The following is a 26,687-nucleotide window of genomic DNA, read 5'->3' on the forward strand; positions in this document are numbered from 1 at the left end:
ACGGGCCTCTCACCTCGGCCCAGGCCCGAGGGCTCCTTCTCACCGGGCAGGGGGCCGTCAGAGACTGCTGGCCCCGCCCGGGCCCACAGCCACTCCGAGGCGGGGACTGTCTGCCACTTGGCCCGCCCGAGGGGACAGTGCAGCCCCCGGGTGGCAGGGCGAGGCCTCCTGTCCCTGCGCCGCCTCGGCCCCCGCTCACCGCCATGGCCAGCGAGCCCCCCTTCTCGGTGCTTCCCCAGTTTCCCCTTCGCTGGTCCTAGACATCGCTTCCTCTTTCACCTTAAATGTCCTGTTCTCTAAAGCTCGCTAAAATGTATCCGTATTCACCCCCCCTTCCCTTTCCAGTCCTAGCTACTGAAATAAGAAGGGCTTGCGTTAGCCTTGTTCTGCGTTTGCTGTTGTTGTGAGGGTGGTTGTTCCATCTCCAGGGCTGACCGAGGAGAACGAATCACGGGGAAGCAGCCGTTCTGTGGAGCCCTGGCCCACCCTATCTGTTCTTTTCTCTCTAGAATTTCTCCAGAGAAGCATCCAGTTGCCTAGCACCTCCTCAATTCACAAATTTAAGATCAAATTACATGAACATTAGCAAGTCTTATGCAAAGCACTCCTCAAACACATTTTTTCCTACTTTTCCCCCTTCCTTGTAATGTTACTGATTCCACACAAGACAATCTGATTGGATACTATTCATTTTCTCTGGAATATTCACAATTATTTGCACTTCTTATGTAACAGGGTTAGTAACGATATAAAAACTTCAGCACAACATTCTTTATGTCCAGAAATAATTTATTACAGTCAAACCTCTTGCAGCTGTGTGAACGCCGCATTCTCAGCAGCCAGGCTGATGGCGATGGCTAAAGGCACAGGGACTCGGAGATCCTGCATCAGTGGCCTAGCCTATTCTGTTGACTTCCAAGTGCAAGTGTAAAGTTTTAAAACTCCCCTTTTTCTACTTGTTTAAAAACAGAAGTTTTTATGGGTGGTGTGTTGTGTATTTAGTTTAATATGATTTCAAGTCCATCTGCTTATGATCTGACGTTGTTTTAATGCCCTTGTTTATGACACAGACCAGAAAGGCTGTTTTTGGAAGTAAAGTTGTGTCAGGACGTCATCACCTCTGTGGGCCCAGCTGGAGGCGTGTCCGCAGGACCAGGGGGAGAAGCCCCCATGGCCTGGGACCTGTAGGCTGACTCCTGAGGCTGTGAGGAGTGTTGGAGAGTCTTAGGCTCTACAGCAGCGGTTCTCAAATTGGGGGCCACGACCCACAGGTTGAGAACTGCTAGCGGGGTTGCCTAAGACCATCGGAAAACGCAGATATTTATATTACAATTCATAACAGTAGCAAAATTACAGTTATGAAGTAGCAACGAAAATAATTTTATGGTCGGGGGTTACAACATGAGGAACTGAATTAAAGGGTCATGGCATTAGAAAGGTTGAGAACCACTGGAATAGAGGAATAGGAGGGGAAAACCACGAATACCAAATCCAAGGAGACCTTTGAGGCTGTGGATGTGTGTTAATTACTGCTTATGTCTAACAACTTGTATTGTTTGCCAACTCCACGAAGAGCACCAAGGAGGTGAATGCCAATGAAATTTACTACTAATTGTTCAACTTAAACAACTAGGTGGCTCTACAGATGTCACCTATCCTGTATAATAAAAGCCTAATATGCTCAGTGCCCGGTGACTGGTCGACTGTTCAACCAATCAAAGCATGATATGCTAATGATATGCTAAGACCGCTCAACCTCTCATTATGACATGCACTGACCACCAGGGGGCAGACACTCCAACCGGTAGGTTAGCTTGCTGCTGGGGTCTGGCCTATCGGGACTGAGCGAGATGGCCCTGTCACGCCCTGGAGCCCTCCCATGGCCCCTCCCCAGCTGGCCAACCTCCTGTGTCCCTCCCCGGCCAGCCGGCCCCAATCGGCCCCCGTCAGGACTGGGTGAGATGGGACCAGACACGCCCTGGAGCCCTCCCATGGCCCCTCCCCAGCTGGCCAACCTCCTGTGTCCCTCCCCGGCCAGCCGGCCCCAATCGGCCCCTGTCAGGACTGGGTGAGATGGGACCAGACACGCCCTGGAGCCCTCCTGTGCTCTTCCCCAACCCCGATCATGCACCAGTGGGTCCCTCGGCCTGGCCTGCACTCTCTCTCAATCCGGGACCCCTCAGGGGATGTCGGAGAGCTGGTTTTGTCCTGATCAATCCAGCAGGCCACTCCCCTTGGGAGGGAGCCAGAGGCAGGACTCAGGGCTGGCAAGCACTGCTGCTGCGGCAGCGCAAGCCTCTCCCGATTGGGACTGATGGGGCGTTAGCCCGTGGCAGGTGCAGTGGGGCCGGATGAGCAGGAGCGGCAGGTAGGAGCTGCAGATGGCGTTGGACTGTGGGTTTCAGCCTGATCCCTGCAGGCCACTCCGAGGGACCCCACCAATGCACTAATTTGTGCACTGGGCCTCTGGTCTATACAATAAAATTCTTCCAATGATGTCCTTTATAGAAAAAATTATTTATAATGGAAAAGTAACTATAAAAGCAGAAATATACTTAATCTAACTGGCATACACTTTACAAATTTATTACTTGAAACTGTGAAAATTTTAGTTAAAATTTAATTGCTCTTCCCAAAGTTTAGTAAAAGAAATTTGCCCTTCAAATTTTTTGGACATTTCACCAAATTAGTATCAAGCAAATGGAATAAAATACCAAGCAACTTATAAACAACTAGAGGCCCAGTGCACGGATTCATGCACAGTCAGGGAAGGGATGCGGGAGGTTGGCTGGCCGGCCTGCCCCCGATTCCGGGGGGGGGGGGGAGGGCATCGGGGCGGGGGCTGGCCAGGGGGAGGGGCAGTGGACAGTTTGGCTGTCTGGCCCCGCCCCATGGTCGAACTCCCAGTAGAGGGGACAATTTGCATATTAGCCTTTTATTATATAGGATTTGGCACAAATGTCAATAATAAATTCCTAATAAGAAAAGCCATACTGACATCTACAAACATAAAATAGGTTTAACTAATTCTCCACATAAGTACAAAGTCCACATTTGAGGTGAACTTCAGTATATTTTCGTTTTAGTGAAAATGAAAATGGATTTCACCGTGATGTGAATAGACATCGAAGATAATTACAAATAACTGTCTATGGTCTGCCTTGTTTTAGGAAGTAAAGAGCCAAATGGCGCCCTATGTAAACTCGCCGTGACATCTTCCCACGAGTGAGCTCAAACACCAGGAGGATCCTGTATGCTCAGACCAGGCGTCCTCACACTACGGCCCGCGGGCCACATGCGGGTGTTTCTGCCGTTTTGTTTTTTTACTTAGAAATAAGATATGTGCAGTGTGCATAGGAATTTGTTCATAGTTTTTTTTAAACTATAGTCCGGCCCTCCAACGGTCTGAGGGACAGTGAACTGGCCCCGTTTAAAAGTCTGAGGACCCCTGCCCTGACCGGTTTGGCTCAGTGGATAGAACGTCGGCCTGTGGACTGAAGGGTCAAGGGCATGTACCTTGGTTGCGGGCACATCCCCAGTAGGGGGTGTGCAGGAGGCAGCTGATCGATGTTTCTCTCTCATCGATGTTTCTAACTCTCTATCCCTCTCCCTTCCTCTCTGTAAAAAAATCAATAAAAAATATATATATATATAAAAGTCTGAGGACCCCTGCTCCAGAGGAATGGACAGCTGAGGGAAGAAAGCGGGATGAAGAGATGCGCCACCCTGTGTCCGGCGGCACCCCGCTTAGGTCACACTGTGGAAGTCCTTCCTGGAGGGAGAAGATGTCAGGTTACAATCGATGCTTTTACTGTGGAAACTCCACTTACTGTCGCCTCATTGCAGACCGTGCACTTCACCACGTGCTGGTGGAGCTTGCCGTCCAGGCTGATCAGCGACTGGCACACGCGACAGTTTATCACTGGGATGCCCCCGGCGTCGGGGATGGCGATGGCGGTATATGGAGGGGGCAGCTCCGCTAAAAAGATAGAGTCACACGTGTTGGGTTTGAGCATAGGAAACGTCAGAAAGGTCCCCTTTTCTTTTAGTAACGTGCGTAAAACTAGTCAGGCCACCACCGTCTCAGAGCAGAAACACACATGGGACTGATAAAATCCAGCTCATCTTGCCAGCTCTACCCCAATGACCCAGTTCCTGTTTACAAAACTATACCCCAAATATCAACTGCCTTCCTATGTGCAAACCCAGAGGGCTTGTCTTAGAAAGTGGTGATTTATGCCCAAAGTAAAAACCTTACATTAACGATCTGACTACCAAGGAGCAGAAATAGTCAACGAAAGCAAAGTTTTTGCATAGCTTATAAACACACATCTACGTCGTGTAGCTGTATTCTGAGTTTATACAGAACCGATATAATAACTGCTGCTATGACAAGCAAAATAGAGTTTTGGTGTCAATCAAAGAAAGACAAAAATGAACCTAGGAAAAATAAACTTATTAACATGGAACAAAGCTAATTAGGGTGTTTATTTTTCAGACAAAAAATAAACTTAAATGTTTGTCTCAAATTTTTATTTAACATTAAAAATTAAATATTTCACTGAATTATGGGTAAAAAGTATGGCTGGGATCTAGTTTAAATACTCCAAGAAAAAAAAAGAAAATTAGATGAAACAAGAGTAGCAAAATTTTAATAATTGATAAATATAATGAGATATGTCGTTTTGTTTTTATTGCTTTTGTGTGTGTGTGAAAATTCCCAGAATCAGAGCTGCACACACTATTTGTAATAGTCCTCAGGCTGGCTGAGCGGGTGAGGACGGAGGCCCAGTTTCAGGACCATGTTTATCTACCAGAAGCGCAAACTTGTCCAAATGTCTGACAAGCGCGATCTGGGCCTGCTCCTCCGCGAGGACCCCACACCTCTCCTCCCCTCCCCCCACAGGCTTCTCAACTGCAAGCAGAGGAGAACCTCCCACTGGGCAGCTCTGTCTTAGAGCCCAGAAAGGCCTTCACATGATTGAAGTCCCACAAAAAACTGATGTTTGCAAGGGCTCCAAAATACAATCACAATAGCTAACCGTGAAAAGAGCTACTTCTGAAATAGAGATTTTCTATCCACTGGATTGGATTCTGAGCTCTGTGACACTTAAAAATGAGTTAGAGCAGAGTACATTATGGTATGTTTAAAATTCACATATTAAAAAAAAATTCACATATTACCACCTGGCATCATTGCAGTTTATCATGTACATTTTTTCATTCTTGCAAAGGATTAGCAACAAGTGTTATTCATTCAAATGACCCATTAGAAGCTGAACATCTGTGGCAGCCATGGCTCTGAACTGGCCACTGTGGAGCGACAATGCCCAGCACAACCCGAAAGAAGCTACAGATGTCTTAAATTTACAAATAGCTTTACATCCTGGGAAGAATTTGAGGGTGATGCAGAGTGACTGCATTGTATTAAACCAAGAAGACACCAGCAAGTTAAAGGAACAGAGTCACACAGAGTTAGCTTTGCAAGTAGCAGAGAAGTTGATCAGGTCTCAATAAAGTTGTTGTCCTGGCAAAAGGACACACACCTCAGGGGACAATCGAGACGCACAGCCTGGTGAGTGACAATAAATGTCGCCGTCAGAAATCATGAGCGATAGCATTACCAGTGAATGCGAGCTTCCTCTCTCGCCTTTCCCTTACGACACAGGCCTATGACGCAGGCCTCCATCTCACATAGTGGGATAGAAAATAACTGTAAAGACAGGAAAATATTACAAAGAGAACACGTGCAGTGGAGTCGAGGGAAGGAGGCCATAATCACAATCACACAAAAGGACACAGAACTCGGGCGAGATCTGGGCTCAAATAGAAAGTCTCAGGGTGACCTGACAAAATATTTGCACCAGAGCCAGCGAAATCCTGTGAATTTTCCCTCTAAAACTTGCACTACATAATTTCTCTTTTTTATTTTTATTTAACTTTTCATAATGTCTAATCTTTTTTAAAAAGCCTTCAATGACAAAAATATGCCCAAATCTACTATTTCAGAAACTTGGGAAGCAGAGGGAGAGAGAAAAATACCCAGTGAAGATTATAAATCTAAAATGGAGAGGTTATAAGTTCCATGAAGCTTGCTTGGACTGATTTACAAGCTCTTCCATGGTGTCTGGTCTCTGAGAGACGCTCACTAAATATCTGTTATCTGGAAGGAGGAATGAAAGAGTAAATGAGTGAGTCACTGATGTTTATGAGACACATGCATTTCTCCCGGGAAAGCACATTCTGCCTATGGCTGCCCACTCCTCACAGAGGAGCGGGTCCTGCAGGGGAGTCAGCGTGACTGGAAGGGCTCTTTCCCACCTGGAAGGGCGCCTCCCCACCAGCACGAGGGAGGGGGTCTCTAGGCCCCAGGCGGGAGAGCAATAGAGTGACAGAAGTCACTGCCTGATTGCACCAATAAACACTGCTCTCCACCCAATCACTTCAATGTTCTGTCCACTATTTCAGCCCTAAGCTGATGTGGATATATCTCATGCACTTTTATCCAAGGAAACCTTCACTATCTATATAGGCAATCCTTGGTTTACGTCCGTTCCTATGGTAACGCGATTTTCGCTGTAAGTCAGAACCCACTTACATAAGCACCTACGTCACTCACGTGGAGCAGACACAGCAGTAATGAAGTGAAACAGAAAAAAAAAAAAAAATTAAGAGGAGAAACCAAGATGGCGGCATAGGTAAACACCTAAACTGCTGCCTCGCACAACAATTTCAAAACTACAACTAAAAGACAAAATAGACATCATCCAGAACCACAGGTAAGCTGGCTGAGTGGAAATTCTACAACTAGAAGGAAAGAGAAAAGCACACTGAGACTCAGAGGAGCTGTGGAAGGCAGAGGTACTGAGACGCACGTGCCCAGAGAGTGGGCAAGTACGTGGCTGCCTTTCTCAAGCAGGAAGGAGACAAAAGCTCCCGACTGCACTGAACTCCAGTTCCGGGCAAGACTCTGGGTACCCAGACTCATTTGGGGAGAAACTGGACTGTCTGGCAGCGGGCAAAACCTGAGGGCGGCTTTCTCTCAGAGGTGCTTGCAGCGATTACCGTGGGACATTCAGACTAAGGGTCCTCTTAGGGCAGGGCTGACGAGGAAACCAGTGCTGCCTGTTCCACCCTGAGACTCCACCCCATCCAACCTGAGCACAGAGGCTTTTGCAAATCCTGTCTCATAAGGGTGTCTTCAGCACAGAAGTTCTCCCAGCGTAGAAACATCTGATCCTCACAGCCAATTGGCCTGGAGGTCAATTCCTCCCAGTGATCTAGGCTTAACTACAACAAGACTGTGCACACAGCCCACAAAGGGGTGCACCAAGAGTGTCCACCTCAGGTAACTGGGGAGGCTGAGCTACTGGGCTCTATAGGACACCTAGCACACAAAGCCACTCTATCAACTCAGGGAAGCAGCCAAAATGTGGAGACAAAGAAACAGATCACAAACGAAAGAAATGAAGGAAAGCAAACGACTGGATATAGAATTCAAAACCACAGTTATAAGGTTTTTCAAGAATTTTCTAGAAAAGGCCGATAAATTTAGCGAGACCCTCGAGGTTATGAAAAAAGACCAACTAGAAATTAAACATACACTGACTGAAATAAAAAATATTATACAGAGATCCAACAGCAGACCAGAGGAATGCAAGAATCAAGTCAAAGATCTGAAATACAAAGAAGCAAAAAAACACTCAACCGAAAAAGCAAAAAGCAAAAAGAATCCAAAAATATGAAGATAGTGTAAGGAGCCTCTGGGACAACTTCAAGCGTACCAACATCCGAATTATGGGGGTGCCAGAAGAAGAAAGAGAGCAAGATACTGAAAACCTATTTGAAGAAATAATGACCAAAAACTTCCCCCATCTGGTGAAAGAAATAGACTTACAAGTCCAGAAAGCGCACAGAATGCCAAACAAAAGGAATCCAAAGAGGACCACACCAAGACACATCATAATTAAAATGCCAAGAGCAAAAGACAAAGAAAGAATATTAAAAGCAACAAGAGAAAAACAGTTAGTTACCTACAAGATTGTCAGCTGATTTCTCAACAGAAACTATGCAGGCCAGATGGGAGTGGCAAGAAATAGTCAAAGTGATGAATAGCAAGAACCTATAACCAAGATTACTCTACCCAGCAAAGCTATCATTCAGAATTGAAGGTCAGACAAAGAGCTTCACAGATAAGAAAAAGCTAAAGGAGTTCATCACCACCAAACCAGTATTATATGAAATGCTAAAAGGTATTCTTTAAGAAGAGGAAGAAGAAGAAAAAGGTAAAGATAAAAATTATGAACAACAAATACATATCTATTAACAAGTGAACCTAAAAATCAAGTGAATAAAAAATCTGATGAACAGAATAAACTGGTGAATATAATAGAATCAGGGACATAGAAAGGGAGTGGACTGACAATTCTTGGGGGGAAAGGGGTGTGGGGGGTGCAGGAAGAGACTGTACAAAAATCATACACCTAAGGATGAGGACAGTGGTGGAGAGGTAAGGACTGAGGGTGGGGTGGGAACTGGGTGGAAGGGAGCTATGGGGGAAAAGAGGAACAATTGTAATAATCTGAACAATAAATATTTATTAAATAAAAAAAATTAAAAGAAAGATAACAATTCCTGACCTTTACTTGTGGTAAATAAGTAATAAAAAACATAAAGCACATATGTACATACAAGGAAATGATGGAACTTTTTTTTTTATATAAATACTGTAAATGGGAGATGGCGAAGTAACAATGAAACGATGTAAATCGAGTCTGACGTAACCTGAGGACTGCCTGTATTTATGCTGGCTCTTCAACATCCCCCAAGGGGTCCCAGATTGTAAAAGGGTGTAGGCCAGGCCGATGGACTCCACCAGTGCACGAATTCATGCATCAAGCCTCTAGTAACTCTATATCCTATCTAATAAAAGAGTAATATGCAAATTAACCATCACTCTGCTATACCCACAAGCCACGCTCACCAGCCACTCCCACCAGCCTATCAGAGCGAGTATGCAAATTAACCCAAACCAAGATGGCTGCAGCCACAGAGAGCAGGAGGGAGGCTTGGGTTTCCCTGGCAATGGAGGAAGCCAAGCTTTCCACATACCCTGGTGGGCCCAGGCCTCCACTCAAGGGTACAAAGTTTCAATTATAGAAGGTAAATAAATTCCAACAGAAATCGCGGCAGCCACGGAGCTGGAAGAGCAGGAGGCTAGGGTTGCCCCAGGCGATAAGGAAGCCAAGCTTCTGCAGCCCTGGCCGGCCCAGGCCTCTGCTCCAGGCTACAAAGTTTCAATTATAGAAGATAAATAAATTCCAGATACTAGGGCCTCCACTTGGGTCACCAGGGGGCGTGGCCGGACTACAAACCACCTCAGGCCCCTTGCCCAGGCTGCCCCACGCCCCAAGGGAACCCCCACCCTGATCCGGGACACCCTTCAGGGCAAACCAGCTGGCCCCCACCCCTGAACCAGGCCTCTATCCTATCTAATAAAAGAGTAATATGCAGATTGACCATCACTCCAACACACAATATGGCTGCCCCCATGTGGTCAAAGATCCTTCCCCCATGTGGACACAAGATGGCCACCACAAGATGGCCAGCAGGGGAAGGACAGTTGGGAGGGACTAGGCCTGCAAGGGAGGGCAGTTGTGGGCAATCAAGGCCAGCAGGGGAGGGCAGTTGGGAAGGACCAGGCCTGCAAGGGAGGGCAGTTGGGGGCGATCAATCCTTCAAGGGAGGGCAGTTAGGGGTGACCAGGCTGGCAGAGGAGGGAAGTTGGGGGCAAACATGCTGGCAGGGGAGCAGTTAGGCATTAGTCAGGCTGGCAGGGGAGTGGTTGGGGGTGATCAGGCTGGCAGGCAGAAGCAGTTAGGGGCAATCAGAAGGCAGGCAGGCGAGCAGTTGGGAGCCAGCAGTCCTGGATTGTGAGAGGGATGTCCGAATGCCCGTTTAGGCCTGATCCCACCGGGATCTTGTCTAAACAGGCAGTCAGACATCCCTCGAGGGGTCCCAGATTGGAGAGGGTGCAGGCTGGGCTGAGGGACAGCCCCCTCCTCCGTGCATGAATTTCATGCACCGGGCCTCTAGTTCTCTTATAATTGCTCTGTAATTCCAGAAGTGTATTCCACAGTTAGTAAACCTACAATAATTAGCAACTCAGATTGTTCATTTGATCTCCTTCACATTCAAATGGTCAGCAGTTCACCACCGTACCTAATTTAAATCTCTGCCCTGTATAAAGAGTGTACTGTGATCTTAGAACCAGGGGTAAGTAGGTATTAAGAGTCACAAAAATTATGCATTTTGAAAGTCTTGTTACTTAAACAATAGTCATCTTCTTTATGGGTTTTGCCTATCTGAGGAGCATTTTTCCTACATGTGAGCAGTCCTCCATCCTGACGAACTCTCTCAAATTTTTAGAATTGTATAATGTTAGAAATTCAAGCCTCTTAGGAATTGTACAGTCTAATTTCTTTATATTAGGGAAAAGCGAGGCCCAGAGATTTTGACTTTTGAATAGTGTTACAAACACTTCAGCAAAGCCAAGAGCTGACTGCTCTCCCAGAGGCCGCTCCACAGTCACAGCTTCCTCCCTTCATGAATAATTACTTACTGAGGGAGAGACAGCAGGAGTGGTGAGGCTTCTGTTAGAACACTTAGACAAGAATCAGATTTGAGTTCAAGGGGATTAGGAGAAGGAAAAGAGAAGCAGGGAAAATAAAAACTAGAAGAGAGTATGAAAACACAATCTGTTCATAATAATAAAAATCTCTATAGAAAATCTGAGACTTGTGAGAAAGGCAGGATGGAAGAATATGGATGACAAGGTATATGTAATGTTCTTCAAAACACTCCAAGGACCATTATAATTCTGTAAACGCACAAGTGGTCAAATTACATTTTCCCATCGCAAACACCAAACATCAAATCTATCTATTTGACGGCAAACAGCCCCTCTGTCCTACAGATCCATCCTGGTGTGTGATCCACACTTCACACTGTCGGGGCCAAGTCCCAGCACGGGAAAGGCTGACTGTCTGCTGGACACTCTGAATGGTATCATCTCAGTCCGCCCTTTACAAGCGTCTTCAGTGGAAACGTTCTCCAGTTAATTCACTTATTCACTATTACACGCTTTTTAAAAAATGGTATTGAATTTATATGTACATTTTATAACACATCAGCTGTGCATGTATCCAAAGTCAAGTCTCCTTCACTCCACCCTCTCCTACCTCCCCCACCCCTTTCCCTCCATACTGTTCTCTGTGTCGATGCATTTTTTTCTTTTTGGTGAATCCCTTCACCTTTTTCATGCAGCCCCACACAACACCCCTCCCGCCCGACAGCTGTCAGTCTGTTTCGTATCTATGAGTCTGTTTATATTTTGTTCATTAGGTTATACATGTGAGTGAAATCATATGGCATTTGTCTTTCCCTGATTGGCTTATTTCACTTAGCATAATACTCTCCAGGCCCACCCATCCATGCCGTCTCGAAAGGTAAGATTTCCTCCTTTTTTATGGCCAAGAAGTAGTCCACTGTATAAAGACTCTATATAGCTAGCCTGTCCTGAAACAGAAAAATGACGTCAGGTAACATGAGAGGATTTGGGGCTGCGATGGTTACAGGACGGTCAAGGGGAGGGTCAGGAGCAGCCTGCGGGGAAAGCCCTGCTCTCTCCTCCTGGGCTGTTGGCGGAGAGGGCGGCTGGGCGAGTGACAGAGAAAGGGAAGCCCACCTTTTGTTCTCTCCTCCCTGAATCCAAAGAAACAAAACTATTCCAGGAGACCCGTGGCTTCCTCCAGAGCCAGGACACCCTCCGAAGGGCCGTCCGGCTGAAGCCAGCTCGGAGGGGAATGTGCTGGCGAGAGGCTGCTGAGGCTCAGGTCCGAGAGCCCCGCTCCTCGGCTTCGTCCTCTGTCCTCCGTGGCTGGAGCTCTGCCGACCCCGCGTGGCTCTGCCCGCCTGGTCCCCGGGGGTCAGGGAGCCCGGGGAGGCAGCTAACAACTAAGTGACACTAACAACTCCAGCCCAGCCTGTTCTGTCCGCCCGCGGGGCAGCTGGTTCCTGCTTCTGAACCGTCTCAGGGCACGCAGGAACTAATTACTAATCCCTCTAGCACACCAAAAAATGTATTTTTTGCCAATCTGACCGAAAAAACAGGTACATTTTATTCATTCTCACAAGATGGCTATTCGTTGGCTGTTGTCATTTATTTGACAATCTGAGGGAAAAGAGGTCAGTGCCCTTGACTAAATAGTCTTAAAAACTCACGTGGCACGTGGGTTGGAAATCACTGCCTTAGAGCCATATTTTTACCTTTTAGTTACCTAAGTAATAACTTTCTACCGAATTAACAATTACTTCTGTTATATTTTACTGCGTGGTTTCTACCTCCAGGTCTTCACTTATGTAACTCACAGCCAGGAAGTGACCCTGGGCAGGGCTGGAGGGCTCGGGTGGTGACGATGGCACAAGCGAAGCTCCCCCAGGCGGAACGGGCGCCCCACAGCAGGGACAGCCCTGCACGGACTGTGGCCTGGGTGGCCTCTCACGTCCACTGGAGCCTTGACAGAAAGAAAACGAGAAGCTCTCCGCTCAAGGCCTCCTCAGCCAGCCAGAGAACTTCTGTCACAGCCAAAACCACCACTTATTTCTCAGGACTTCTAGTGCTGGAAACGAGACACAAATCTCCTTGTGTGGATCACAGAATTAGGAAGCACCAGCCAGAGCAGAGCGCGCTCACCTCGCCCGCGGAGCCCGGCTTCTGAGGAGGGAGTTGGCCCTGTGTCTGAGGAGACGCCGCCGCTCCAGGCTCGGCCTGGCCGCCCCCCGCCGCTCACGTGCCCAGGGCGGCCTCCTCGCTGAGCCCCTTCCTTCCGCCCCTGTCCCCTCCACACCCGGAGCCAGGACCTGGTGTCCAACTGCCCGGCAGGTCAAGTACCGGTGTGACCTGAAGGAAGCTTTGATAAAATACGCAGCCAGAGCCCTGCAGCCTGGGAGAGGCGTGGGGGGAGGACCTCACATGGGGGCCAGCGGCCACGGCATCCTCAGCCCCGGGGGCCTCTGCGCCGCCAGCTCAGCAGGTTCAGTGAGCCTGAGGGCGGGGAAGGGTTAGAAAAGACAGAGAGAGAGGAAAGCTGGGTCTCGGTGGGACGCTGCCCTCTCTCCTGGAGAGACAGCGCCACGGACCACAAGCCGTGTCCTTATTTTATAGCAGATGCCGCGAGGCAAAGGAAGAATGTTTACAACGTTCTCGTGGGTTTCGATCCTACTCAGTTACATGCACCTGAACTTGATCAAGCCCACGTCACTCAGGCACGTGGGGCCACGCGTTCGGACCACAGGTTCACGCTTAAACTCCAGCTGTTGGCTACCATGGTGCTGGGAGGCTCTGCCCTCCACGCTGGGACTTGCACGTGGCCGTGAGAGGACTGTGCCCGCTCATCAGTCTGAGGCTTGGACCTGCCCAAACTCTGGCCGCGCCCCGCAGCCTCACACTGGGCTGGGCCCAAGGCAGCAGCGGGGCGAGGCCAGACGGGCGGGCGCACTCGGTGTGGTCTGTGGCCGCCGGGCTGATCAGTGTCCGTGGAGGTGACGGCTCCGCCTCACGTTGATCGCGCTGAGATGCCCGAGCGCCCCAAGCAGGAGGCAGAAGCAGCAGCCAAAGGCTCAGAGGCGGCACTGTGGCCTGAAGGCCCCGCGTGAGCTCCGAGCCCGCGCTCCCTGCTGCCACTGCCTCTGCCTCTGCCCCCACCCCCTCTCCGCTGTCCCCCCCACCTGCATCCCTCCCACCTCCTGCCCCACCCTCCCCGCCTCCGCCTCTGAGAGCTGGCGCCAGCAACAGAGATGCCAGAGGTGTGTGTGTGTGGGGTGTGGGGGGGGGGAGGTTGTGGGAAATGGTGGATGGGAGAACACTGACTCACAAGGACAGGGGCAGCAGCTAGCTGAAGGAAGTCTAGGCTTGAAAAGGGTGTCACTTGTTAGATGCAATTTAAAAAACCCAGGTCCTTAATATTTGACAAAGGAGGCAAGAACACACAATGGAGTCAAGACAGTCTCTTCAACAAATGGTGTTGGGAAAATTGGACAGATACAAGCAAAAAAATGAAACTAGACCACCAACTTACACCACACACAAAAATAAACTCAAAATGGATACAGGACTTAAACATAAGACGGGAAACCATAAAAATACTAGAGGAATCCACAGGCAGCAAAATCTCAGACATATGCCGAAAGAACTTCTTCACTGACACTGCCCCTAGGGCAATGGAAGCTAAAGAGAAAATAAACAAATGGGACTACATCAAAATAAAAAGCTTTTTTACAGCAAAAGAAACTATCAACAAAACAACCAGAGAGCCCATTGTATGGGAGAACATATTTGCAAATGTTATCACTGATAAAGGTTTAATCTCCAACATCTACAGGAAACTCATACAACTTAATAAAAGGAAGATAAATGATCTAATAAAAAATGGGCAACAGACCTAAATAGAATCTTTTGGAAAGAAGACAGAAGGAAGGCCAAGAGACACATGAAAACATGCTCAAAGTCACTAATTATCCGAGAGATCCAAATCAAAACAACAATGCGGTACCATCTCACACCTGTCAGAATGGCTATCATCAACAAATGGCTATCATCAACAAACAACAAGTGTTGGCGAGGATGCGGAGAAAAAGGAACCCTCATGCACTGCTGGTGGGAATGTAGACTGGTGCAGCCACTGTGGAGAACAGTATGGAGTTTCCTCAAAAAACTGAAAATGGAACTCCCATTTGACCCAGTGTTCCCACTTCTAGGAATATATCCCAAGAAGCTAGAAACACCAATCAGAAAGGATATATGCACCCCTATGTTCATAGCAGCACAATTCACCATAGCTAAGATTTGGAAACAGCCTAGGTGCCCGTCAGCAGATGACTGGATTAGAAAACTATGGTACATCTACACAATGGAATACTATGCTGCTATAAAAATGGAATTCTTACCATTTGCAGCAGCATGGATGGACTGGAGAGCATTATGTTAAGTGAAATAAGCCAGGCAATGAAAGAAAATACCACATGATCTCACTCATTTATGGAAAATAAAGAACATTATAACCTGATGAACAAAAAGATAGATACAGAGGCAGTAAAGCACCGAACAGACTGTCAAATTACAGTGGGAAGGCTGGGGAGTGTTGGGGGGCAGGGGAAAGAGATCAACCAAAGGACTTGTGTGCATGCATATAACACAACCAATGGACACAAGACACTGGTGGTGGTGGTGGGGGGCTGAGGGCATGTGACACGGGGTAGGGGAGGCTGGGGGAAGGTCTATGGGGAAAAAAAGGAGATATATGTACTACAATATGTAATGCTTTAAACAATAAAATTAAATTTAAAAAAAAAGGAAACAACAACAAAAAACCCAGGTCTTGTAACCAGCAAACTGATGTGAGTAGCCAAACAGTTTCTGACAGAGCAGCTTGCAGCCCAGGCGGTCCCTGTAGGTGGCTGTGCCCTGGGAGCGGAGCCAGCATCACGGCCCGCGGGCCCCTGGTCCCTCCCCGCCTCCCCCAGAGCCAGAGTCCAGGGCAGAGGGACGGGCCGCTTGGTGCCCCCACCTCACACGGTTCACAGACACTGGCTCTTACCTGTGCTGATTCCACTCAAACTTCCACCCGGTCCAGACGCCCGTGGTCCAGAGGCCCGTGGTCCAGAGGCCCGTGGTGCAGAGGCCCGTGGTGCAGAGGCCCGTGGTGCAGAGGGCCGTGGTGCACAGGCCCGTGGTCCAGAGGCCCGTGGTCCAGAGGCCCGTGATCCAGAGGCCCGTGGTGCAGAGGCCCGTGGTGCAGAGGCCCGTGGTGCAGAGGCCCGTGGTCCAGAGGCCCGTGGTCCAGAGGCCCGTGATCCAGAGGCCCGTGATCCAGAGGCCCGTGGTGCAGAGGCCCGTGGTGCACAGGCCCGTGGTGCAGAGGCCCGTGGTCCAGAGGCCCGTGGTGCAGAGGCCCGTGGTGCAGAGGCCCGTGGTGCAGAGGCCCGTGGGCCAGAGGGCCGTGGTGCAGAGGCCCGTGGTGCAGAGGCCCGTGGTGCAGAGGCCCGTGATCCAGAGGCCCGTGGTGCAGAGGCCCGTGGGCCAGAGGGCCGTGGTGCAGAGGCCCGTGGTGCAGAGGCCCGTGGTCCAGAGGCCCGTGGTGCAGAGGCCCGTGGTGCAGAGGCCCGTGGTCCAGAGGCCCGTGATCCAGAGGCCCGTGGTCCAGAGGCCCGTGGTGCAGAGGCCCGTGATCCAGAGGCCCGTGGTCCAGAGGCCCGTGGTGCAGAGGCCCGTGGTCCAGAGGCCCGTGGTGCAGAGGCCCGTGGTGCAGAGGCCCGTGGTGCAGAGGCCCGTAGTCCAGGTGACAGGCGATGGCTGGCCCAGCACCCACTCCCATCGCCCGGATACCCGAGGACCCACTCTGCAGTTACTTCCCCGGGGCCTGAATGTATGATGGGGACAGACATCCTTGGCAACCGGCAACATGGGTTCTGACCCACAGAGCGAGGGGGTGGGTTTCCCTAGAGGCCCCTGGAACGACCAGCAGCAATGCCACTCCCGGGAGGACTGCAGGGCCAGTGCCCCAGTGCCACTGCCAAGGTCTGACAGACACAGGAGGAGAGACCGGTCCCCTCTGTCCTCTCGCCTGTGTGCTGCCTGTGGCGGCTGCCCCCAGGCAACCCCAGCTTTCTAATGGCAGGAGGGGATGTGAGTCCTCGTGAGCTCTGAGGCCAGAGAGAGTCCAGACAGCCCAGAGCTCTGCAGCTCCGGTCAGGTGACACGCAGTGGCCGGCGGGCACCTGGGGGCATGCACCTGGAGGCGGGCACCTGGGGGCGGGCTCACACCTGCAGGCGGGCACCTGGGGGCGGGCACCTGGGGGCGGGCACACACCTGCAGGCGGGCACCTGGGGGTGGGCACCTGGGGGCAGGCACACACCTGCAGGCGGGCACCTGGGGGCGGGCACCTGGGGGCGGGCACCTGGAGGCGGGTACCTAGGGGTGGGCACCTGGGGGTGGGCACCTGGGGGTGGGCACCTGGGGGCAGGCACACACCTGCAGGCGGGCACCTGGGGGTGGATACCTGGGGGCGGGCACACACCTGCAGGTGGGCACCTGGGGGCGGGCACCTGGGGGTGGATACCTGGGGGCGGGCACACACCTGCAGGTGGGCACCTGGGGGCGGGCACCTGGGGGCGAGCACACACCTGCAGGTGGGCACTTGTGGGCGGGCACCTGGGTGCAGGCACCTGTGGGCGGGCACCTGGGGCAGGCACCTGTGGGCGGGCACCTGGGTGCAGGCACCTGTGGGCGGGCACCTGGGGCAGGCACACACCTGCAGGCGGGCACCTGGGGGCGGGCACCTGGGGCAGGCACCTGTGGGCAGGCACCTGCGGGTGGGCACCTGTGGGCGGGCACCTGGGGGCAGGCACCTGGGGTTGGGCACACACCTGCAGGTGGGCACCTGGGGGTGGGCACCTGGGGGCGGGTACCTGGGGGCGGGTACCTGGGGGCGCCCCAGGAGCAGGTGGACACGGACATCTGTTCTGCACCAGCCGCTGTGCGGGAAACACGTCAGGGCCGCAGGGAGCATGAGGCCTGGCGGGGCTGGAAGAGCTCCCGTCCCTAGCACAAGGCACAGCTCCAGTGGCAGGTGCCCTCGTGGGAGCGTGCCAGGGAGCTTCCTGAGGGCAGAGCCCACGCCGCTCCTCCACGCCCACGGCGGACGCTGGGCTCCTACCGAGCAGCTCGCTCCAGGCCCTCGGAGGGAGCCTGCGGGGCAAACCACGGCTCGCGAGCCACATGCGGCTCTTTGGCCCCTTGAGTGTGGCTCTTCCACAAAATACCACGGCCTGGGCGAGTCTATTTTGAAGAAGTGGCGTTAGAAGAAGTTTAAGTTTAAAAAATTTGGCTCTCAAAAGTTGTACTGTTGATATTTGGCTCTGTTGACTAATGAGTTTGCCGACCACTGTGCTAGAGTATCCAGGGTCCATACCAAGAACATGGTGTCGCAGGCAGGGAGAGCAAAAGGGACAGGACACACCACGCCTGGTCAGATGGCAAGCCGATCCCAAGGATGTGAACTTACAGTCCCAAGGTCCCCAGCTGGGCACTGGCAGAGGTGAACCCCCCAGGCCGAACCACGCCTGAGGCAGGTTGTCCCTGAGACCACAATAAGGGGTGCGGTCATACAAAGCTCAACAAACTCACCCAAAAGCGAGAGAAAGGAGCTATGCTTTACACTTATTTTTCACATATATATTTTTTATTCTTACAAAGAAAAAGAGATTAGCTTTACAACAGCAGCCAGGGAAAGGGGAAAATCTAGAAAAGTGCCAAAGCAACACGAACTCTGAAGCACCCTGACCCCCCCACCCCACTTAGAAAGTAGTTTCTACTTATTTAACCTGTCTCCTTTTCCCGTTAGGAAGAAAAGGTATTCTGCTGCAAGGCAGAAAGAACTTTTTGCTAAAGCAGTTGTTAAAAACAAGGCAACAGGCCCCACATGGAGCAACTTATGCTCAGCCCAAGTCACCCAAAGGAGGCAGGCACAGGGCAGCCCCCCGGAAGGGGAGGGTACGTGAACTAGTCCGTGGGGAGCTGCGGGCCAGCACTGGGAGGTCATCTGTCATCCCCGAACAAAGTGTCCTGGGCACAGCCAGTCTGTGCTTTGCCATAGGACTTCCTTGTTCCCGCCTCTTCTACCTAGAACAGTCTCTCATTGGCACAGCTCCTCGGAGCTCCCTTCTATTGGCTGGATGGGATGCTGCCAGAGCCATGAATCGTTGAATAAAGCCAATATCTTTAAAATGTACTCAGTCCAATTCTGTTTTTTAACACTTGAATTTCTTTGGTTCTTAAAAGTCTTCTGGAATTAAACTTCTTTTTCTCAGTGGCTGAACTGAAACTTGTACCTTATTTTGCAGTTTGAAGAGTCTTATCAGATTAAACAAATACATGACAAATGCAGTCTACAGGCAGATCTATGAGTATGACCATTTGGTGGAATAATCTAGCCAGTATTTGATCAAAAACATAGATGCGACATAGAGGACATGAAATCTATTATAGGAAGTTAGTTAAACCCAAACTCCTCCTCTTAACAAACTGTCAAATATTTAGTGTTAAAAGGGTGGCTCGATAAAGTTGAAACATTAATTGGTAAGTAAACATATTCTAGACCATAATAGTTAGATAACAGTGAGATATTGGTATCAAATGTGCCCACTGAAGGAAGTTCTCCACTTGGCATCCTCTGGCAGAGTTCCGTGCTGGCCCAGAGCAGGACCCTGTGCTTTCTCGGGTCAGTTTCTGTTCGATTTTGTACCTTCTTTCTCACTCATTGATCACGTTGAAATATTCACAGCTAAACTTCTTTTCACTTTCCTGCTTTTGCTAAGTGTGGATTAAGATCTCAGTAGTTGCTTTTCAAGCTATCATGTGTTAAGTAAAAACATTTAAATACTACACAAGTTCAACCTGCTCCACAGCCGCTCCACTTCCAGCTGGGACTTGGGAAAAGTGTGAGCAAGAAACACGGTCTGCCCAGATTGTCGAAACATTGAGGGTTTTTAAACCTCTCACGTCCATCTGGGAAAGACAGATGCACTGAAGCTACCTTTGCAAGAGCCGTTTTTGACCACTCTCACTCCTCCTAAGTGTTTTTGTCAGTATCGCCTTCCATTTTCTCCACTCCTGACCCACCTCTTTTACCCACACCAGTGAACTCAAAGGCTTACAACAAAGATCTGTGACTAAATTTAATAATTTGGTCAATAGATCCTTCTTTCTCCAGTTCCCAAAAAGCTATCAATTCTTTTTGGACTTTATCTAGTGAAGAAAATGGATAGACATATACACAGTATTAACTTGGGTTCTTATTACAGTTACTTTCAATCTCACCGAGATACACATCACAAACGCCCCATCTTCCCTCTCCCTCCTCATCCCCAGGCAGCAGTGACCTGAGAGGCCGGGATCCCGGGCCGCAGGAAAAGGGTGCACTCTGTCCCGCCGGTAAGGCAATCCCCGGACTGACCGAGGATTGGAGGGCGAGCCTAGCAGACGCACCTTTTCCAAACTCAGCTTTTCAAGGACAAAAGCCAAGGTGAGCCGCGCGCCCAGGCTCCTCCGCAGCTGAGAGGGTTTGAGCCGACCCGGAGCGCCCCGCCTCCCCAAGGCCCGAGTCCGCGAGGCCGGCTCCCCATGCTCGTGGCGCCCCAAACCCAGGTCAGAGCCGGGGCGCGCACTCTCTCTCACCAGAAAGCCTGCAGCCAGGCAGTCGGCGCCCCTCCCCCCCCCACCCCGGACAGCGCCCCTCTTCCCCCCACAGCGACCCCTCCCCTCCCCCCACTCCCAGCCCGGACAGCGCCCCTCTTCCCCCCACAGCGACCCCTCCCCTCTCCCCACCCCCCCCCCGGACAGCGCGCCTCCCCCGCCAACCCCCCCCCCCCCAACGCTCCTCTCCCCCCCGGGGACAGCACCCCTCCCCTTTCCCTTCCCCCCCCCCCGTCCCCCCGACAGCGCCCCTCTCCCCCCCACACACACTCCTCTCCCGCTGGGGACAGCGCCCCTCTCCGTCCCCCCACCCCCGACAGCGCCCCTCTCCCCCCCCCCCCCGGACAGCGCCCCTCTCCGTCCCCCCCCCGCCCCCCCAACACACACGCTCCTCTCCCGCTGGCCGCGGGGGGGCAGGCAGTGCGGGTCTCACCTCGCGGGCTGCTTTCCGGTAAGAAAGGGGGTGACGGGGCGGAGGGGGTGACGTGTCCCGAGTGGGGGGCGGACAGCAGAGGCGAGCGCTCATCCGCCCCATCTGCAGCCATGGCTGCTGCGGCGCCCGAGGCGGTGCCGGCCGCGCTGCGGGGCGGGAGGCGGACCCACCGGCGCTGGAGGGAGGGAGGGGGAGGCGGGGACCCGGAGGAGGGGCCGGGAGCCGTGACCGCCTGGGAGGCGGGGCGGGGCGGGGCGGGTCCGCACCCCTCCTCCCCGAGTTGCAGATCCTGTAGAGACCCGGGGGTCGGAGGAGAGCCTCAGGCGGGACCCCAGGAGGCGGTGCTCCGGGCTCAGCTCAGCCCTCCTGGGAGGGTCTTTGCTGTCACGTTTGCAGCTTGTTCCTCGGGCGACCCGTTTTTTTCTTGGGGCCGCTTCTTTTGCTAGAAAATCGTTGTCCAGTCATTTTCAATGATGATCTGCCATCTAAAAGGAAATAAATTTTTGATAATGTTTTGTTAATTGTTTAATATCTGTTTGACACTCTTATTGAAACAATGCAAATTGGTTTAGGTTTCATTTCACAAAATAGGTTAATAATTTAGTTTTGTTTTTGTACTAAATTGTGCCTGACACATAGACAATAATGAAGTTTATGAATAAGAAATGAAAAACTATTTTCTTGAGATAATACTTTAAAATATCTTTCACCTGTAAAAGAGTAAAAAAACCAAACAAAACAAAAAAACAGCTGGGCACCATCCTTGTCCTACTTTAAGTCTTTATTTTTTATTTTCTTTGTTTTTCTTTTTTGGTAGTTTGCTAAAGTGGTTTAAAAATCAAAGATTTGGCCAGGCCAGCGTTCCTCTGTGTTTGAGCATCAACTCATGAAGCAGGGGGTCACAGTTCGATTCTGTAGTCAGGGGACTCTCTCATCATTGATATTTCTCTCTCTCTCCCTCTTCCTTCCTCACTGAAATCAATAAAAAGATATTAACACGTTATGTAACCTCCATCTTACAAAGGACGCCTCAAGAAGTCGAATTATGGAGTCACTTATTAAAGGCCGGCAGCATACGAGGGGCTAAAGCGCTCCAGACCTCGCAGCCCTGAACAGCTTGCACATCTGGCTTATATTGGCAGAATATCACAAAAGTATTGATTACATCTTTGGGTCTGGAATGAGGAATCTGTTTGCACAAGCAGTTACAGAAGCAAAATTGATCTAAAGTATAGTTTTTGGTTCTACAGATCACTGAATCAACAGAAACACATTATCTGGGACCACGGAGGCAAGTTAGAATAATTGTGCTGTTCTCGTTTTGGTACCACTGAGTCAACCGGAATGCATTATCTGTAGCTACTGAGACAATTTAGGATAATTGAGCTGTCCTGGTTCCCAGAAGAATGTGCTTCAGTAACCAGTGAGATCACAATCAATGGGACATTCAAACCATCATCAGTGGAGTATTGGGATAGCGTACATAAGTTCAGAAAATCAGAATAACTTTCTATTGTTTCAGCAAACAAACAAGTACAGGCCCCAAACAGCAGTTTCTACCTGAGATGATGGCCCCCGTACTCCAGTTAAGGCCCAGCCTGTTTTGTCTTCAGGACGGAAAGTATAGTGTCAGTCAGCAGTGACTGACATGGAGCTTAACGTGTTAACAAAAGGGGCGGGTCTTCAGGCTGCTCTCTGAAGATACTCTTTCTTTCCAAAAGTGCACTTAGGGGGCTTAAAGCCCAAAAGGAGAGGCAACGCGTGGTGTTTCTCATGTGTTCTCTTTGGGGGTCAGCAGCGCCAGGACACAGTACAACACAGCGGTCCTTCTCTGATATGGTGCAAGGCCAATGGCACAGGGAGTGAGGGGTCAAGGCCGAGCAGGCCCAGCAAAAACGAACTATTTAGAACAAGCATGTCACACTCACAGGCTAACAGGGGCCAAGTAAACAAGGTGGAAGGGTATGTGGGCCACAAACAAACAAAAGCTCAATTTTCATAGAAAGATAGGTTTATTCCAATCGAGACATGCTGAATGCAAACGGCTGAAATACATGAGTAACTGTTAACATAAAATAACAGAAAATTTAAATAAAAATATTTTTTCTTGAACATTAACTTACCAGACACTGAATAACTGTACAAATTAATAAGCATAACACAAATAAACCTATTTTTTTTGTTCTCCGAAAGCAAAATATTTCCTCTTCCGCACACCAAATAAGTCAGTCCAAGACTAATGACATGGCCATCGGCTGCTAAAATATTCGCTGCTGGTATTAGTGGAGAGAAATGGTGCGCCTGCGTGTAAGACGCGTAAGGGAAATGAATGCAACACCATTATAGTAATCAGTCATTAGCGAATGTTGTAGCTCGTTATTAATTACGTATAACAAGATATTGGAAAAATTAAATTATAAAATTTTTATTAAAACATTTCTTACATACCATTATATTTGCTGGGCCACAAAAATATTTGTTGTGGGCCACAAGTTTGACATGCTTGATTTAGAAAATAAACAGCAATGTTTTAACAGCCACAGCCTAGAATATATTGAGCTAAAGAAAGTTTTATGAAGAATCAACAAAATCATATTACTATAGTGCCGTGGTGGGCAAACTGCGGCTCGCGAGCCACATGCGGTTCTTTGGCCCCTTGAGTGTGGCTCTTCCACAAAATACCATGGCCTGAGCGAGTCTATTTTGAAGAAGTGGCATTAGAAGAAGTTCAAGTTTAAAAAATTTGGCTCTCAAAAGAAATTTCAATTGTTGTACTGTTGATATTTGGCTCTGTTGACTAATGAGTTTGCTGACCACGGCTATAGTGTCTTGTCCTGTCACCATTCACAATCTTTGGTGTAGAGGTTTTTCTCTCTTTTCCGTGTCCAGCATGGAAAAGGAAACAGTCGGGTTGCTGAGTGGAGGAACTAGGGATTAAGAAATTAAAGAAAGAAAAATTGAAAGAAGACGCAGAGATGGATTTTAAAAGCTGGGAGCTAGGTAGGATGCCATCCTCTCTGATGGAGAGGCAGCGACTCCCTGAGCCACGCAGCACATTTATTTTTATAGGATCAAAGGAGCTTATTTGCATTCTTAAGTAGGCCCTAGCATTACTGGATTTACATATCTAGACCCACCCCTGCTGATACCTGGGCTGATATGAAGTCAAGCTGACAACATGTCCAGCCTTCTTAGGGAAGCATGTTCCCAGGGCGTGGCTCTGCCTGTCGCCCTGAGTTCAGCTGACAATAATTAAAAGAAATGCCCATGTGCCTTCCCAGGTGGCCCTCTACATCTCACCTTTTTTTTGTTTTTAAGCTACTATAATAAAAGTAAAATTTAAACATTAAAAATAAAACTCTAATATTAAAACAATTGCAAACAATGCCAATGCGAAACTAAACTACATACATGTTATCATTTTCAAAACTTGAATGTCAAGAGCAAAACTCTGGCTATTAAATAATAACAAAACAATGCCAATGCAAAACAACAATAAGAGAGAAATCAGAACTATGGACATGTTAACATTTTTAGCTACTAAATGAAAGTCTCTTTTGCTGCTGGTGTATATTTACTCAGAGTCCTTGGCTGTTCAAGACTTTGCAGAAGACTGGCAGCTAACAGATGCTAGCATGAGCAGGAATATGGTTGAAGAAGTAGCTTCCACTTCTTGCTTTTCCACAATCTGCTGCGCTTCAGTCATTAACTTCTTCAGATGACTCCATGTTGGCACCTTAGTCCCTTGCGTAGCTTTCAGTTTTTTTCTTTTTTCTTCTTCTACCTCTTTGCTGTCATGGGGCAGCTCTCGGTCCTTTTGAGTGAAGGGACACAGGAGCTTCTCTGAGTCCATTGTGGTGACGGACGTAACGCTCTGGCACCCAAATTGGCTGCGTTGCTCCTTCTGGAAAGATATAAAACACAACCTCTTCCCCACATTATTACTGAATCTGAATAAACTTTTGTCTGGTTTTGTGCTAACTAACTCAGTGGAGGCTATTGTACAGGAGGCCTGATGCCTTTTACCTGCTGTATGATCCTCTGCATCACAATTCAAAAAAATTTTTAAGTATAAAAAGCATGACTGAGCTTCTTTTGAGGTGACACATAACATCTGTCTCCCCCTTTTTGTTTTAGTAATTGCATTTTAAGAGTACAATTGGCTTTTTCCACTATTGAGTGACATCCATTTTGTCAGAATTTAATTTACCCCTAAAGTTGGTACAGGGAGGTGGATAACACACTGAGGACATTGCTTCCAATAAAACATGGACTTCTTCTCTAATAACATTTTAAAGGCTGAAAATTAAATGAAAAGTCCCTCTGAATTAGTGTGCCCTATAGTAGCTGTTTCAATAGTTTTTGGCTCATACTTACCACATAAGCACTATTACTATAGATTGATGTGCTCCTTAGCAAAATCTGTTAAGGTATAAATAAGAGCTTGTATTTCTACTGAAATATAAGGGGTTTGAAGGACCTTTGCTCCCCTGCTGCAGTAGATCCAGCCTTTTCAGAACTGGATCCATCTATAAAAATGGTTAACACCTGAGGTATGGCATTTCTTTTAATGTGGCAGTTAATACCATTCCCTGTGTTAGAAATAAGGCAAGCCCCCCAAGTCAGGGGTCCTGGTAGAACACAAAACATCAAACATTGACTTCTATGCAGAAGGGGTGGGCACATATGGTCTGGAAGCGTGCACACCGACCTTACTTGCCTTTGGTTCTGAGCAACCTGCAGCAATGCACAGGTGCTGACTGCTAGCATGGCAAGGTGTCTTCACTGTTTTTATATCTGAACTATTTCTCCTCTGTTCTTGTGGGCCACTGCTTATTCTGTGGCTGTAGTAGTCCTATGCACTCTGGGATCCGTTGTTGCAGGAATCCACATGGTCTTGGAGTTTTCTGGAAATATAAACATATTCTCCACCAAAGGTTAATAAAGAAATCTTTTTTATAAATTAGACTTGGGATCCTTTTGATTTTTGTCCAAATGATTTTCCTTTGGCTTATTTTGACACCATAAGATTTTATGGGTGTCTTGTTACCAGTATTATAAATGAAAATTAATTTTAGAGTAAAAACTTTAAAGCAATTATGGCTTGATGTAATTTACTTATAGGATATTTCTTATAGGACATTATCCTATTAACCTTCTGTTTTGGTATAATTATTATGAGGCTTTTGTAAAATTTTTATTTTTAATGCAGTCTTGATAATCTTTTATTTTTAATTTTGTACAGAAATATGACTGCTTTGGATTCATAGCATGTTTAGCAATTTTACTATGAGATGAACCATCAATAAAAGTTTTTTTGTTAATACTTCAGGAACAGTTTTTTTTTTGTCCAGTACAATTAAGTTTTTATGAATATTCACTTATTTTAATTAGCCTATTTAAATTATCTGAAATAAAGCTTAATTTATTTATTAATTTTAACTTTATTTTCCCTAGGTTATGGACAGTAAATGAGATTAAGTTTCTGCAATTAGTCCTTGAGTAACTTTACATAAATTTTATCATGGAGGCAAAAACACAAATTACTTACCTTAGTTTAAGAGGCCAAATATATAGGCTTTCAATTACAATCCTTGTGACATATGAAGGAAGCCTCTTTATTTCCTGTCAGAATAATTTTCAGGCTACAGATTCTCATTTAAGAATCTTTGTCTTTCTTTTTACAACAAGCAATCTGTAGGACTACAGTTTGAAGGTCAAGCCTACAGCCGACTAGCTAGCTATATTACAAACACTTTACAGTAAGGCTGACTACTAATTTACTTTCAGAATTAACATTTTAACAACAATCTTAGTTTACACTGTAAATATTAGTGAAAGAGAACTCAAAAATTTAAAATTTCTCTTTTTTATTAAAATTATAATTATATTTTTAAAGTATCCTCTTAGGCTTATTTGCATATACAGAGGGATTATGGGAA

At 48.6% G+C, this 26,687-nt stretch overlaps 1 protein-coding gene across 3 annotated transcripts in view; it reads right to left on the bottom strand.

The window, feature by feature from the left end:
• PIP4P2 (phosphatidylinositol-4,5-bisphosphate 4-phosphatase 2) overlaps positions 1-20,874 on the bottom strand; it is a 39,038-nt gene extending 18,164 nt beyond the window's left edge. For all 3 annotated transcript variants that reach the window (XM_054708619.1, XM_054708620.1, XM_008158860.3), the window contains exons 1-2: positions 20,746-20,874; positions 3,831-3,979 (exon numbers count right to left, since the gene is read on the bottom strand). In XM_054708619.1, coding sequence (XP_054564594.1) covers positions 3,831-3,979; positions 20,746-20,857 — 261 coding nt within the window. In that variant the 5' untranslated portion in view covers positions 20,858-20,874. The remainder of the gene's footprint in view (positions 1-3,830; positions 3,980-20,745) is intronic.
• Between the last annotated feature and the right edge of the window lie 5,813 nt (positions 20,875-26,687).

Source organism: Eptesicus fuscus, chromosome 19, assembly GCF_027574615.1.
Source record: "Eptesicus fuscus isolate TK198812 chromosome 19, DD_ASM_mEF_20220401, whole genome shotgun sequence".
In the NCBI taxonomy this organism is placed as follows: Eukaryota; Metazoa; Chordata; class Mammalia; order Chiroptera; family Vespertilionidae; genus Eptesicus; species Eptesicus fuscus.